Source organism: Thamnophis elegans, chromosome 2, assembly GCF_009769535.1.
Source record: "Thamnophis elegans isolate rThaEle1 chromosome 2, rThaEle1.pri, whole genome shotgun sequence".
NCBI lineage: Eukaryota > Metazoa > Chordata > Lepidosauria > Squamata > Colubridae > Thamnophis > Thamnophis elegans.
In genome coordinates, this window is record NC_045542.1 from 33,049,106 (window position 1) to 33,065,132 (window position 16,027).

A 16,027-nucleotide genomic window follows, 5' to 3' on the forward strand; every position below is an offset into this window, starting at 1 on the left:
TAGGAATCCATTGGCGAGATTGGCTTTGCCCTCTGAATTGCAAGGGGCCTAACCCTAACCCTAAGTTGTTTTTTTCCTGTAAAGGATTTCCCCATGTATTGTCACCAGAAAGCAGAGAGGATGGGGAGTTGAAAATCGAGCCCTTCCTATCCATACCCATCAGCTAGGAATCTGTTGGTGAGGTCGGCTTCCCCCTCTGAATTCAAGGGGGCCTAATCCTAACCCTAAATTGGTTTTTTCCCCTATGGGATTTCCTCAAGTATTTTACCAGAAAGCATAGAGGGTGGAGACTCCAAAAGTTGATCCCCCTCTAACCATACCCATTGGGTACCAATCCATTTGCGATGTCAATTTTGCCCTCCGAATTCAAGGGGGCATAACCCTAATCCTAAATTAGTTTTTTCCCCCCTAAGGGATTTCGCCATGATTTCATCGGAAAGCAAAGAGGATGGGGAGTTGAAAAGTCGACCTTCTCCTAACCATACCTAAGGGCTAGGAATCCGTTAGCGATGTTGGTTTTCCCCTCCGAATTCAAGGGGGCCTAACTTTAACCCTAAGTTCATTTTTCCCCTATGGTATTTTCCAATGTATTTCACTGAGAAGCATAGAGGGTGGAGACCCCAAAACTCGACCCCTCCTAACCATACCCATGGCCTAGGAATCCATTGGTGAGGTCGGTTTTGCTCCCAAATTCAAGGGGGGCTTACCCTAACCCTAAGTTTGTTTTTCCCCCTATGGGATTTCCCCATGTATTTCACCGGAAAGCATAGAGGCTGGGGACTCAAAAAGGCGACCCCCTCCTAACCATACCCATCAGGTAGGAACCCTAACCCAAAGTTGGTTTTTTCTCCCTATGGGATTTTCCCATGTATTGTCACTAGGAAGCAGAGAGGATGTGGAGTTGAAAAGTTGAGCCCCTCCTAACCATACCCAAGGGCTAGGAATCCGTTTTCGAGGTCGGTTTTTGCCTCCGAATTCAAGGGGGCCTAATCCTAACCCTAATTTGCTTTTTTTCCCCTAAGGGAGTTCCCCATGTATTTCACCGATTAGCATAGAGGGTGGAGACTCCAAAGGTTGACCCCCTCCTAACCATACCCATTGGCTAGGAATCATTGGCGATGTTGGTTTTGCTCTCCGAATTCAAGGGGGCCTAACCCTAAGTTGGTTTTTCCCCTTATGGGATTTCCCCATGTATTTCACCAGTAAGCATAGAGGGTGGAGACTCCAAAGGTCAATCCCCACCTAACCATACCCATCGGCTAGGAATCCATTGGCGAGGTCAGCTTTGCCCTCTGAATTGCAATGGGCCTAACCCTAACCCTAAGTTGGTTTTTTCCCCTTTGGTATTTTCCAATGTCTTTCACTGAGAAGCATAGTAGGTGGAGACACCAAAAGTCGACCCCTCCTAACCATACCCAAGGTTTAGGAATCCATTGGTGAGGTCGGCTTTTCCCTCAAGGGGGCCTACCCTTACCTACCCATCGGCTAGGAATCTGTTGGCGACGTCAGTTTTGCCCTCCGAATTCAAGGGTGCCTAACCCTGTTTTGGCTAGCAGGAGCTGTTGGAGCTGCCGATGGACTCCGATAGCGAGGACCCCTATGAGTCTGCTATGGAAGATGTGGAGGATCCTGGGCAAGCAGGGATCAGAGAGGCTGGTTGGCCACCAGGAGGCGCCTTAGGCATGAAGCAGTGGGGAAGAGAGTTTGTCCCTGATGCCAGGCAATGGAGGGCGGAGAAACGGAGGCAGCAGTTACGGAGACAGACTCATAAGAGATAATCAAGCACAGGTGGTTGTGGCTTGGCCCCGCCCAAGGGAGTGTATAAGAAGAGACTTTGGGTGGAGTCCTTTGGCAGGACACAACCATTCATACTAATCTGGAGAATTTCTTGTCTTGTCTGCCTTGTGTCCCCGTGCCTGTTGGAGTCTGGGTGCCAACATCTTGCAAGTGAGTCATGTCTGGGCTTTCAGCCAACAGGATTATAATTGCTGTGAATAAAGAGTGGCAAACAGCTAAGCCTGTGACTGCGTTAATTACCGGACGGAGGGGCGGGGGCAGAACACTAACCATAAGTTGGTTTTTTTCCCCTTATGGGATTTCCACATGTATTTCACCAGAAAGCATAGAGGGTGAAGACTCCAAAAGCCGACCCCCTCCCTAACCATACCCATCGGCTAGGAATCAGTTGGCGAGGTTGGCTTTGCCCTCCGAATTCAAGAAGGCCTAAGCGTAACCCTGTTGGTTTTTCCCCCCCTATGGGTTTTCCCCATGTATTTCACTGGGAAGCATAGAGGATGGGACCCCAAAGGTCGACCCCCTCCTAATCATACCCATCAGCTAGGGATCCCATAGGAGAAAAAACAACTTAGGGTTAGGGTAAGGCCCCCTTGAATTCGGGAGGAAAACCGATATCGCCAACGGATTGGTGTACATACACAGACATGTTTTTACCATTGTATGTATAAACTTGACCAATCACTAAAGATGAAGTCCAAACATGGATACATTTGGGCATACCTATAAAAAAACCCAGGAATTCCTACCAGATCTGGTCAATGATCATACAGTCACTCTAAATAATTGGATTCATAGTTGGATAAAGCCAATAGCCTATTGAAATAACTGCAGAAGGTCGTCTTAAGACGGGGGTGTCAAACTCAAGGCCCAGGGACCAGACCCAGTCTGTGGGATGCTTAGTTTTGACTCATGTGGCTGCCCTGGAAACAGCGAAGGACTGGCTTGCAGTGCCTCTGCCACCGAAAACAGAGCTCGGGAGGGCAAGTCTTCCCAAGCTCCGTTTTCACTGGCAGAGGGTTGCAGGAAGCCATTGCACTCGAAAATAGAGTTCAGGAGCCCATTTTCTCTGGCAGAGCGCTCAGGCCACCATAGACTCTCTCTGACACGAATGATGTCGAGCTGGCCATGCCCACTTTGCCCACCCCGTCCCAGGGTCAAATACAACCCTGGCACGGCTCTCAATGAAATCAAGTTTGACACCCCTGGGACTCTAAGAGAAGTAATGAAATGGTGACAGAGCCTCATCTGCTGAGCATCCAATTGTGTATTCATTTTCACGGGGTGGACCAGCCTTCTGTTCAGCTGAATTTATCTGCTTAATTAAGATAGAATTAGAATCAAAAATGAGCATGAATAGCAGCTTCAGAGAGCTGTAATGCAGAACCAAATATTTTGCCTTAACTTTAGGAAGAAATCCTGCTGATCCTATCCTGCAGCCTTTCTGGTCTGCTGACCTTCTCTTGTAGTTGGGTGTTGTTGTCACAGCTGCACAGTGTGCTGATGCAGAGTTATTCTGCTGCTCTTTCTGCGAGGCATGTGATCTTCTCCACGCTGTCCTCCTTTGACCCACCTTGAACTAAAGAAAATTTAAGCATCCCAAATTGAGGCACAAGGACAGATCCTACAGAAGGTTCGGAAGGCGTGTTTGTATCATTGTGAACGGGAGAGGGACATAATTTGTCCATGCGTGTTTAGTGGATTGAGCTATAGCATCGTACGGAGGTTAATTGCTGTGAGGCAATTTTATCGTTAAAGCCACATTCCTGTCCCTGGTTGAGAACTATCACAAAGAAAGACAGTATTTAATATAAAGGTCAGAAAATAGATCAAGAGAAATCTCTCTCATTCACAGGTGGGAAGAGGAGCCTGCTGGTCACTTACATGCACACACTACACACACAAGCAAACACAAACCCCCAGCTATGTAAGTGAGGAATGGCAACTTTTTCAAATCCTGTAGCAATGTACATCAACATGGGCTGTAGTTCACTGCGAGTTTACGTTCAAATTCACAGGTTTGGTTTTGAAAAACATAAAATGGTGTAATTGATGCAACCAATTGGGCAGGATGCAAAATGCATCTTCTGGGAAACATTTTACAGTCTTGCTTTTGGTGTCACAACAGCACAAGCGAGAGCATGAGAACAATATAGATTTGGAGCATTCATTAAATATGTGTTCAAAGAGCATCTCGGAATATCACCGCCAAAATTATCCCTGTCCCTCACATGGAATAGAAGTTCTTCAGTTACATGAAAACTTCCCATAGTTGTTAATGGATGGTTACAATATATAATGCATTTCGAATGTAACTTTCTGCAGAATGTCCTGAATACGAGTAGTCCTTGACTTAGAAAAGTTCCGTTAGTGACCATTTGAAGTTTGAGCCAAGGTGGCGCAGTGGTTAAATGCAGCACTGCAGGCTACTGCTAGATCAGCAGTTCAGCGGTTCAAATCTCACCGGCTCAGGGTTGACTCAGCCTTCCATCCTTCCGAGGTGGGTAAAATGAGGACCCAGATTGTTGGGGGCAATATGCTGACTCTCTGTAAACCGCTTAGAGAGGGCTGAAAGCCCTATGAAGCGGTATATAAGTCTACTGCTATTGCTAAGTTACAACAGCACTGAAAAAAGGGACACGTCCATTTTTCACACTTACAACTGTTGCAGCATTCCCACGGTCACATAATCAAAATTTAGAAGCTTGGCAACAGCGTTGTATTTACGACGACTGCAGTGTCCCTGGGGTCATGTGATCCCCTTTTGTGACCTTCTGACAAGCAGAGTCAATGGAGAAGCCAAATTCACTTAACCACCGTGCTACTAGCTTAAGAACTACAGTGATTCACTTAACAACTGTGGCAAGAAAGTTTGTAAAATGGGAGGGGGGATTCAGTTAACAACTGTCCTGCTTACCAACAGAATTGTTGGGTTCAATTCAAGTCAAGGACTAGCTATACAATAAAGCATGACAAACCATCCATTATTATAATAATAATCCTTGAAGAAAGTCCGAAGGAGACGGTTGGAGGCTGTGCATGAACCAAGAATTCTTTGTTTCCTGCTCAACCGCTGAGGAGGTTTTTTGGCGTCTGCCACAGATGAGATGTGTAAACAAGGCTAAGCCTATCATCAAATGCCACTTTTCGATTTTATCCTCACTATTATCATCTGTTCTGTGAGCAAAACTAAAACAGCATATGCCCATTTTTCAGCACCTTGGCACCGAGCATCCACAGTGCAACAGAAGGAAAGTTTATATTATTGGTACAAGAGATGAATATCTGGATCTCCCCTTTTTTGTTTTTTAAAAAATGGGGAAGAATCTCTCCCAGGGCTTTTCAGCCCTCTCGGCCAGCAAATGGTATTGCGTTGCTTTGTAGAAGGAATTAGACAAGACACAACTGCCACTGAATCAACACTTTTGCGCCCTCCATAAACAGCTCTCCCTAGTCTGCACCTTTCTGCTATAATGTCCTGTTATTTTGGAAGGCGATGCATAGTGTACAGCAACGAACAACTCGAGACACATTTGAGATGGGTTTTTTTCTGTTTAGAGCACAAACCCCAACTGACAAAGAACAGCTCATGTAAGGGTCAGAGATGTGTCATTCATGCGGCATATGGAAGCAAGAGAGCAAGTGAGCATATGGATAGGGAAAGAGCTGTACAAATGCATCCCAACTTTCTTTATGTAATCTGATTTTCAGGGCTCAGCGCACCAACAGTCTATCTAACCAATCGTCCGTTCAAGAGGGAACATTCTTACATCCAGCTTTTCTAACTCAAGGATTATTGGAAGCGGCATTAAGATGCTATAAAAACATTCCTTTAATAAAATAAGGGGAGAAACCTTAACTTTCTCTTCAGCCTTATCGGCCACTCTGGATCTACTGCTGGCGAGCTGGCAACAGTATATTGGTGCTAGTGCAATGAGCCAGTATTTTACGTAGACGGGTTGGCTGAATGTGGACAATAGTTTCAAAGAGGAGACCTATGTTATTTCCATGATCTGCTCCTTTTTCTAAAATGATGAATTTGTCACCTGATAATTTAGCAGGCCCCTCACTTGCGTGGATTGCTCTATATTGGGAAGTATCAGCCAATTTTCAGAATTAGTATTTGAAGTCCTCCCAAGACAGGTACACATTCTGACTTGGTCTGTTCATATTCTTGGGCGTTCTCAAACCTTATTCAAGGTTTAGTAAATCTTGCTTATGTGAGTCCGAATGGCACCATGCTGAGTTGTCTCATGCTAAACATCACCCTCACAAGAGGAATATTTTCTGGGCATCCAATAGATGGCATGTATATGACATCCTCATGGCAGTGACGTGCAGTGAGGTTTATGGCTGGTGAGGCAAGCGGGTAAAAGCTGCCCTATGTCTGCCAGTGGCGGGGCTTCGGCGCGGCTTTCCAAAAGCCCTGCTGAAGCCACGAAGCCCTGGCACGGCGGGGCTTCAGAAAGCTGCGCCGAGGCTTCAGGGGGGGTTCCGAAAGCCCCCGAAGCCCTGGTGTGGCTTTCCGAAAGCCCCGATGAAGCCCTGGCGTGGCGTGGCTTTCTGAAAGACTTGGCGAAGCCCACCCCCCCTGCCCAACCTACTCCCTGCCTGGCCAGCCGGCCGGCACAAAATCTCACCACTCTTCTCCTCCTCCTCCTCCTTCTCGTCCTCCCTGCTCAAGCGGCGACGGGCTCCACGGGACAATGGGGTCTCATTCCTCCCCCGGCGCTGCGAGCTCCAGCGGGCTGGACGTGGGTGCGAGGGGCATGGCAAAAGAAAGAAAGCGCCAGCCCGCCAGCAGAGGCGGGTAAAAGACCCGCCTCTGCTGGCGTGCTGTCCCTCTCTTCTCAAACAAGGCTGCCCCTCTCTTCTCAAACAAACTCTCTCTCAAATTGAGAGATAGTTTGTTTGGGTGAAGTGAAGAAACAAACAAATACACACACACACACACAGACAAATTACTTACAATAAAAAATTACTTACAAATTACATTAATTTTGAACTCCTCCCCCCCTCCCTCCGACCCACATACCTTTTCCAGCTGTGTCACAGAGGATTTCAACTCTGCTCTTGTCTGCCATGATGAAAGTGTAAAAATGTAAAAAGAAAAAGGCAAGAACTGCTGAAGTCAGGCTGGGTTAGTTACTGCCAGAGCCTCCAATGGATGACCCTGCTTAACTGTTTAAAAAAAGCCTCTTAAAAAAGTGCCCTCTACAGGAGGAGGCGAGAGAACCACGTGCCTCATCTACATAAGGAATTTTTCGCCTTTTAACCCTTGCTTAACTCTGCTCAAGTGATCATAAATATAGACTAAATGAGGCACGTGGTTCTCTCGCCTCCTCCTGTAGAGGGCACTTTTTTTAGAGGCTTTTTAAAACAGTTAAGCACTAAGCAGAGTCATCCACTGTGACTCTGGCAGCAACTACCTCAGCCTTTTTCCTTTTAATTTTTTTTCTTTTCATAATGACTGTGGTGAGGCCCTGCCTCCCCTGACTGCACGTCCCTGCCTCATGGCTACTAGGGATGGTCTTACTTTCTCATCTGTTAAAATACTCTGCGTTATTTTATTTCATCTTTCATTCAGCAGCTTTAAGTAGTGTACATAGCGCCCCTTCTTATATTTCACCACAGTAGCTACTCTTTGAGGTAGACTTGACTGAGAGGGAGTTCCCAACCCAAACTCATCCAGGGAACTTCCCTGGCTACTGATGGACCTGAACTTGTGTCTCCCTGCTCCCATTCCAACATCTTCATTGCTAATGGGTCTTAAGTGAAAACAGGACAGATAAACTAGATTCTGTTCTTGAGGCTATACTTAGTTGGAGACTTGTATAAATCTAAGCTTCTCATTGTGCCTCAGACTTAAGTTTTCTAAAAGGCTGCTCTGTGATATAAACACCAGTGTCTACCATGATGTAAAAAAGATGTGGAGACTCTAGAAAGAGTGGAGAGAAGAGCAACAAAGATGATTAGGGGACTGGAGGCTAAAAGATATGAAGAATGGTTGCAGGAACTGGGTATGTCTAGTTTAATGAAAAGAAGGATTAGGGGAGACATAATAGCAGTGTTCCAATATCTCAGCGGTTGCCACAAAGAAGAGGGAGTCAAACTATTCTCCAAAACACTTGAAGACAGGACAAGAAGCAATGGGTGGAAACTAATCAAGGAGAGAACAACTTAGAACTAAGGAGAAATGCAAGACCCCTCGAATTTTGAACTGCCCTTGACAAAGGACAGTTAAACAATTAATCAGTGGAACAACTTGCCTCCAGAAGTTGTGAATGCTCCAACATTGGAAGTCTTTAAGAATATTTTGGATATCCATTTGAATGAAGTAGTGTAGGGTTTCCTGCCTAAGCAGGGGGTTGGCCTAGAAGACCTCCAAAGTGCCTTTCAGCTCTGTTATTCTATATTCTACCAAATAACTGTAGAAATATTAGGTTATATATCATTTGATATTACTCTTGGTAACTTTATACCTTGGGTCAAAGACGGAATGACTTAATGCTAATGGCTAGAGAACAGTACAGTAGTGGGAAAGGGCAGTTGCTCTCCTGTCCATGTGTCTGTCCTTCCCGAGTTGGCCTAGTTGGCCACTCTTGGCTCTTCTAATGTTATCAGATAGTCCAGTGAAAATGGCTTTGAGAGCATCCAGTTAAAAGCAGAGAGAAGACAATGTTTATTATAAACTGACCAGGGCTTGCTTTCCTGTACAAGGGGTATAAGCATCAACTTACTTAGAGGACAAGAAAGTGGAAATGTGACAGATTATAGTATGTAGGGGTTAAAGTGGTTACCTGAGCAATATTATTATGTTACTGCTTCAAAGCATCATTTGTGGAGTCCTTGGTCTCTCTGAGAGATCTTGGTTATGTCTTGCAGATATTTCATTTCCCACTCTTCAGTGCTAGAAAGGCTTGCCTTGTCCACTATAGACTATAGTAATGATATAGTAATGAACTACAAAACATAATTAGTATTAGAAAGGGACGGGGATTTCATTCCTTTCTAACACTGATTATGTTACCTAGATGGGTAATGAAACATCTGCAAGAAAACCACCAAGCTCAGAGAGCACCAAAAACTCCACAGTTCAACACCGAGTTACAAATATTTTCTTCTATTGATAAAGCATCCTTTTGTGTGTGTGTGTGTGTTTCTTCAGGTCAGATCTTGCCTACACACCGAAACACGCCAAGTCCCATTGATCCCGACAGCATTCAGGTTCAAGTTGGGTATGAACCAGACCCTGCCGATCTTGCTCTTTCTAGCATTCCTGGTCAGGAAATATTTGACCCTCGCAAGCGCAAGTTCTCTGAGGAGGAGCTCAAGCCCCAGCCGATGATTAAGAAAGCTCGCAAAGTCTTCATTCCCGAAGATCTGAAGGTAACTTGGGACTGGTGTCTAGGGCTGTGCAGAGGGACACAGTAAATCGGAGCATGCACAGGTAGATGGGTCACATGCATAACTATCTTAAAGAAACAGTGTCTTTTTCTAGCTTCTCCCATACTTGTGATAGAGACGGGAAGGACAGCAATTTGATACAGTACAGTTAACATTTGGCAGGAATAAACAAAAATCTTATTATGAGAACCAGGGAAAGACAGCCCTGAATCTCCAAGAGTGGGTTCAGCTGGAGTTGATAATCCTAGATATTTACCATATTTTTCAGAGTATAAGATGCACTGGAGTATAAGACGAAGCAAGGTTTTGAAGAGGGAAAATTTTTTTGCACTCTGCAAATCTCCTCAAAACGGCCTATTTTTTTTTGCAAAAACGGGCCCGTTTCCCTCCCCCAAAAACCCTTTAGGGAACTTGCAGAGTGCTCCGGGGGAGGGGTGTTCCAAAAAAGAGCAAAAGATTGCCCATTTTTTTGTGAAAACGGCCCCATTTTTGGTTTAAAAAAAGGGCATGTATAGCCTTTAGGAAGCTTATAGAGTGCTCCTGGGGGCTGGAGGGGTAAAATTGAGCAAAAAACCGGGCTGTTTTTTGTTCATTTCTGCCCTCCCCAGCCTCTAGGAGCTCTTTAAAAGCTTCCTAGAGGTTATGCATGGCCATTTTAGTGAAGGGGGTGGGGTTTCAGGAGGCAAAAAATGCTGTATTCAATGTATAAGACACACCCAGATTTTCAGCCTCTTTTTTGAGGGAAAAAGGTGCGTCTTATACTCTGAAAAATACAGTAACCTAAGGAAACTGGAAATTGCAGAGGTCTTTTTTCTGCATTCATTTTAATTTTTGTACCCTTCCTTTTAGTGAACAGGGTAGGATCACCTTAAATTCAAGATTGTCTTCCTTCCAGGGAATTGTGGTGTGCTTTTTATCTGAAATCAGATGTTGTTCAGTGAGCCTACTTCCTAAGGAATAGATCTTGAATTGAAATTCTCAATTCTTCATTGAGCTCAAAATGCTGGGCATACACTGTACCAATTATAAATAGGATAACTATGAAGAATTGCAGATGCGATAAATCTTGCTTCTAAATCGCAGACTTTTAAAATGCACAGGATTGCAGAGATTGTTCAGAAAGATTTGTGACAGAGCTAAAACGGGCCAACTCAGGTGAGATGGAGGTGCTAATTTCCTGAAGCAAGCTGAGTTATTACAGCACATATTATTTCAATTATTTTAAAAGAGTCACCATTCAAAAAAAAAAATCCAATCTTTTTTGGTATATAATTCTGTGGTCTTCAAAAAGTTAAGAAACACTCTGCATATGTCTCTGCATTCATCGCAGAAATATAAAACCGGAAACCGAATAACAAAGCGGGCAGGTGGTTTTTTTTTAATGACTTTTCCTGCCATTAAAGGCAGAAAAGTCTTAGAAATGAGCCGCTGATGATCTTTTTGGATTGAAATAACAGGCAGTGACTTCCTGGGGTTTGTGTTGCTTCATCTTCTTCCATTCTTAGCAAAAAGCTTGACCAGAGCTTGTGCTTCCTTGGGTTAAATTAGTTGCAGAATTCAGGTAAAGAGAGGCAAGCACAAATTAGATCCGTCTCTGGACTATATGTGATTTCACATGTTTGCTCTTTTTTCTGGGTTAGGTTTTTTTTAAAAAAAAATATATAAGAGGTGTGCGTGGACTTGGTAATACAGGAACGAATTGAATTTAAAGTTGCTTTTTTTTTTTCTGGAGAGGAATGAGATGGGAAGGACGCACTACAGAAATACATAAGGCAATTTCCCAGCTAGAAAGAGACATTCATTAGACAATCTTAAACTCCTTAATTTTGTGGTCAGTCTATTGGGCTTGGCTATTGATTCTGTTTCAGATGACCAGGTCCTTTCTGGGTAAGGAGGGACCAGAAAAGCCCCTGTGGCAGAGGTGGGATTCAGCAGGTTCTGACCAGTTCTGGAGAACCGGTAGCGGAAAATTTGAGTAGTTCAGAGAACCAGTAAATACCATCTCTGACTGGCCCTGTTCCTATCTATTCTCTGCCTCCTAAGTCTCAGCTGATAGGGAGGGAATGGGGATTTTGCAGTAACCTTCCCCTGCCACGCCTACCAAGCCACACTCCTCCAAGCCATGCTCACAGAACTGATAGTAAAAACTTTTGAATCTCACCACTGTCCTGTGGAGTTGCTGTGAGAAATATTCTCAGCAGAATAGACGCTGCCCTGTAGAACACCCGCCCTCTGTGGTCCCCCACCTTTCAAGCCTTCCAGAAAGTTTTAAAAGCCCGGTCCTTCTTTCCAGTGAGGTGAAGATGGAATCTAATGATAGTAGGTTTTTTTATTCATTGGCAAGTGTTGGATTAGGATGCCAAGAGTTGTTTATTTAGATATCAGCTTTATTGTTTTTGATCGCTGTGCTGGAAGCCATCCAGGATTATGGCACGTAAGATGAATAGCTGTATAAGTCTCTTAAATACATAAATACATTCTGACCATGCTGAAGTGACCTTTGGTTGTCAGTTCAACATTATTCCCAGGACGGCATTTGGAAAAAAAATGAGCATAAGGAAAACAGAAGTTAAAAAGATTTCCTCCTTATCACTGTTAAGAGCAGGAGTGTCCAGGGAAAAGCTATGGAATGCAGGAGTCGTTATGCTACTCCTGTTGATTCCTAGTCATTTCCATCTGATTTACACATTTATATCCCACTTTATTCATTTTTCCTTCTCATAGGATCGTGATGGCGAACTTATGGCACACATGCTAGAGGTGGCATGCGGAGCCCTCTCTGTGTGGGCACATGTGCCGTCACCAGCTGCTCTTTTGGTTTCTAGTGAGCACATCTGCAGGCCCTAGAATGCCAGAAAATGGCCTGAAAGCACATGTACATGCGTTCCGGTTTAGGCACTTGGTGGCGAAAAGGTTGCCATCACTGTCATAGGATATCTTTTAACTCAGTTTTTTGGCAAAGTACTAGGTCCCTATTACTTTGCTAAAAACCTGAGTTAAAATATATCCACAGCAGGGGTGGGTTCCGGCAGTCACAAGTGCCGGTTTGCTCATGGGCGCACTGCGCGTGCATACCTAATGCAATAAAAATTGCTCTGAGCATGTGCAGAAGCAAAAAATAAAGATGGCAGCACCATAGGCACCGCTCAGAGAACCGATTCAGGGGCATGGCAGACCTGGGTCGCTGCCGGTTCCAGCGACCCAGGCTGCCAAACCACTAACGGTTCAGCTGAACTGGTCCAAACTGGTAGGAACCCACCACTGATCCACAGCCAAGATATGATCCACTGAAAATCAGGTATATGGAGCAAAAATGCGATCCTTTGCACAGTTGCCTGGAAGTGAGCTCCAGTGAATTTATTGACACTTACTTTTGAATGCTAAGATTTAAGTTCAGATCTTACCATGCTTTAACAATTAAAAAAACAAGAAATGTCTTCAGCTACTGTAGCTAAGATGCAAAGGAGTTTTACTATTTAAATTGGAAGAGTGGAACTTTTATTGTTTATATTGCGAGAAAAGAGTAAAAGTTCCATCAAAGAAACTGGGGAGGTTCCAGCCTCTGCTAAATCCTTTTCCTGATTCTCTTTTATTTTTTTCCACCCGTCTTCCTAACCTGGCATCCTCTTGGTGTGTTGGCTCCATCACCCTGATTAACTTGAGATGCTAAGGATTATCATTCCACTGGATGCCAGGATCAGGAAGATGCCTCAATGCAATTGTAAATTTTTATTTATTTATTTTTCACATTGTCAGAGAGGGACTCTGAGCAGTGTACATTAAAAGTCTAAAGATTTAAAAGTCTCCATATCTCCTCATTATTTTGCTAGATCATGAAGACTCCAGTAGTTTACGTGATATCTCACCACATATCATCTTTTTAATCTATGTCTGTCTGTCTGTCTATCTATCTCTCTATCCATCCATCTATCCATCTGTCTGTCTTGTCTTTCTGTCCATCCATCCATCCATCCATCCATCCATCTATATATCTATCTATCTCTCCATCCATCTATCCATCCATCACTTAAACAGAAACATTAAAATACAAACTGTACAAGTAGATAAGTAGTTTGCATCTATTTCTATTTTAGAAGATATCCCAGCCCTGCAAGTGTCATCTTGCACTTGCTTTTCAATACAACAGTGTTTGAGTGGAACACAACAGGATACCTACAACCCTGCTGATGCCTTTATGAGCCTCTATTCCTCTACTGAAATCTAACACCGATTTTCTTTTCCTCTGTGATTAATGAGCAGGATGACAAATACTGGGCAAGGCGTAGAAAGAACAACATGGCTGCCAAGCGATCCAGAGATGCCCGGAGGCTGAAGGAAAACCAGATTGCTATCCGTGCCTCGTTCCTTGAGAAGGAGAATACGGCCCTGCGCCAGGAAGTGGCTGACCTACGAAAAGAATTGGGCAAATGCAAGAACGTCCTTGTCAAGTATGAAGCCCGGCATGGTCCTCTCTAAATGGCCTCCTACCCAACCCCCCCCCCCCCCCCGGTCCAATCCCATCTACCACCATCCCCCTGTTTCTTTTCTTCCCATCTACTTTTTTTAATTTTCTTTTGTGGTTTTGGCATTTAAATAGATGGGACAGTGTGTTTCCTGTTTGATAGCACCTCACCCAAACCAACCTTTCAGTCATGGGCACTTTAATAGAAAGCAGAAACAGAACCAGTGTACAATTTGTGTGTATGCACGCGCGCGCGTATGCTTGTGCACACCCGCCCAGGCATACTTGTGAATAAGTGTGCATGTCTGTCTTGGCTCTTGTGTTTTTATGAAACCCTCTTTGTAGGATTGGATTGGCTGAAACTGGCCATACTAAACTTTTTATGGAATACATACATCTAGATATGTATGTATATATTTTCCAGTGCTGCTTACACTGTATTTTTGTCTTACCCTATCCCATTATTTTGATTTAACTGGGGGGGGGGGGGGAGAGAAAGAAAGAAAATGAAAGAAAAGCATCCTGGTAATGAGAAAGAACAAGAGAAAGAAGAAAAAGCTGTTTTTGGTTTGTTATTTCAATAAGGCACATCAGGCAGTGTAAACTTACTGATAATAATGCAGAATTGGTATTCATGCTATACTGCAGAGATACTAATTTATAGATTCGCCTTTTTGTTTTATTTCGGTTTTCATTTACTGTTATGTTTTTACATTTTGGTAAATAAAATAGATCTCCAGATTCATTATGTATTTTATATCATCCTTGTAGAGAAATAAGGAACAGCTAACTTTCCTTTCATTGCTTTAAAATTATAAATAGACCGCACCCCTTGGGCATAATCAATAATTCTCTTGTACAGATTAAAATATTTCTCGTGGGCATTGGATGACTTTGGTACCCTAATACTATAATTTTTTTAGTGCTATTTTTCTCTAAAACATTAAAGATTTCTTGATAGTTTGCCTAACAATGATCCCTAACCAGAACAAGCAAAAACGTATTCATCCGATGACTGCACACTATCCATTTATGCTGTACGGATAAGGCCAAAGCATATTCCTGCCTTAGGTGAATTAAATTTTTGCTTGTACCAGCCTTCCTCCCCCCATTTTTTGTGATGTGCAGGGCACAACACTAAATACAGGAGTGCAAAACACTTCAAGGCTGACAGACTCCAACTCTGAAACACGTGTTTCAATCTTATTAAGAGCTGACCAGGATAACTCTGTCTTTCATCTGATTTCTTTTATACTTTGCAACCAGCAAGTGGAAATCTAGAAACTGTCAGTTAAATCTTGGGCGGGGGTGGGGGAATTCAAGATGTCAATTCAGCTAGTGACCTGCTATGCTGCTTCTGCAAATCTTTCTCCAGTCTGCTCAGTCCACAGGGATCTTGAATTTGGCCATTGGGAGAGAGCTTGTCTGCTTTTGATGGTCAAGCTGCACTTGTGAACATCTGCTGCTCTTGGTGCCGATCCTAGTCCTTGCCCTTAACCAATCTGCGATTGGCATAACCGGAGGAGTTTGGATCCATCCACCATTGGGGACGGAGGTCAAGTGATGCTTGGCTTTGGCTCGTCACCCACTATTCAAAGAGTCCAGTGTTGTTCTTGGTATGTAGAAGCCATGCTGATTGGCATGCTAGGTCAGGATGAAACTCTATACAAAAATCAAGATAATTCACTGACCAGAGAAGTGGAAACCAATTTTTTTTTCAAAAGGCCTACATTGCACTATCTTTGGAGTTTGAGCAGACTGCATTTTTTTAAAATTTCCATTGATGTTCAGTTTCTGAAATTCTTGCCCCAAAAGTGCTTTTTCCAAAGGCAACTGGGCTTTCTTTGTTTTCCCTCGAAGATGCTTTCTCTTCTCATCCAAGAAGCTTCTTCAGTTCTTCCAAATTGAACAGAACTGAAGAGGTTTCTTGGATGAGAAGCAAAATGACTTCAAGTAAAAAAAACCAGCAAAGTCCAGTCTCCTTTGGAAAAGGCACCTTTCTATCAACCATGACCTGGATGACTGAGACTCTCCATTAGACTTTCTGAAATTCTTATTTCTTTGAATTCAGCTTTTTAGTCTACTATGTGCAATATAATTTCTGTAGATTTCCCACCTGCTGGGTTTTCCTCCCCCCCCCCCCGCAAAAAATGGCTTTGATTCAGTTAGAAGTCACTTTTGCGGGGTTTTTAGTTTTGTTTTGCCTTGACATGCTGCTGTGATTGTATAATGAGCTGATTGTTTTCAAAGATTCTCCTGTTATTTTTTTATCTATAATTTGTTTCTAAACTTATGCTATATTATACGAAGTATTTTTGGAGGATGGGAAGGAAATGAATGTAAGAGATACAGATATATATTGAA

General features: G+C 43.5%; 1 protein-coding gene across 3 annotated transcripts in view; it reads left to right on the top strand.

Annotated features, from left to right (window-relative positions):
- HLF (HLF transcription factor, PAR bZIP family member) overlaps positions 1–14,649 on the top strand; it is a 66,629-nt gene extending 51,980 nt beyond the window's left edge. For 2 of the 3 annotated variants that reach the window (XM_032209535.1, XM_032209537.1), the window contains 2 exons: positions 8,963–9,183; positions 13,459–14,649. In XM_032209535.1, the coding sequence (XP_032065426.1) occupies positions 8,963–9,183; positions 13,459–13,677 (440 nt within the window). In that variant the 3' untranslated portion in view covers positions 13,678–14,649. The remainder of the gene's footprint in view (positions 1–8,962; positions 9,184–13,458) is intronic. The other variant, XM_032209536.1, reaches the window with a different exon arrangement.
- Positions 14,650–16,027: the final 1,378 nt, after the last annotated feature.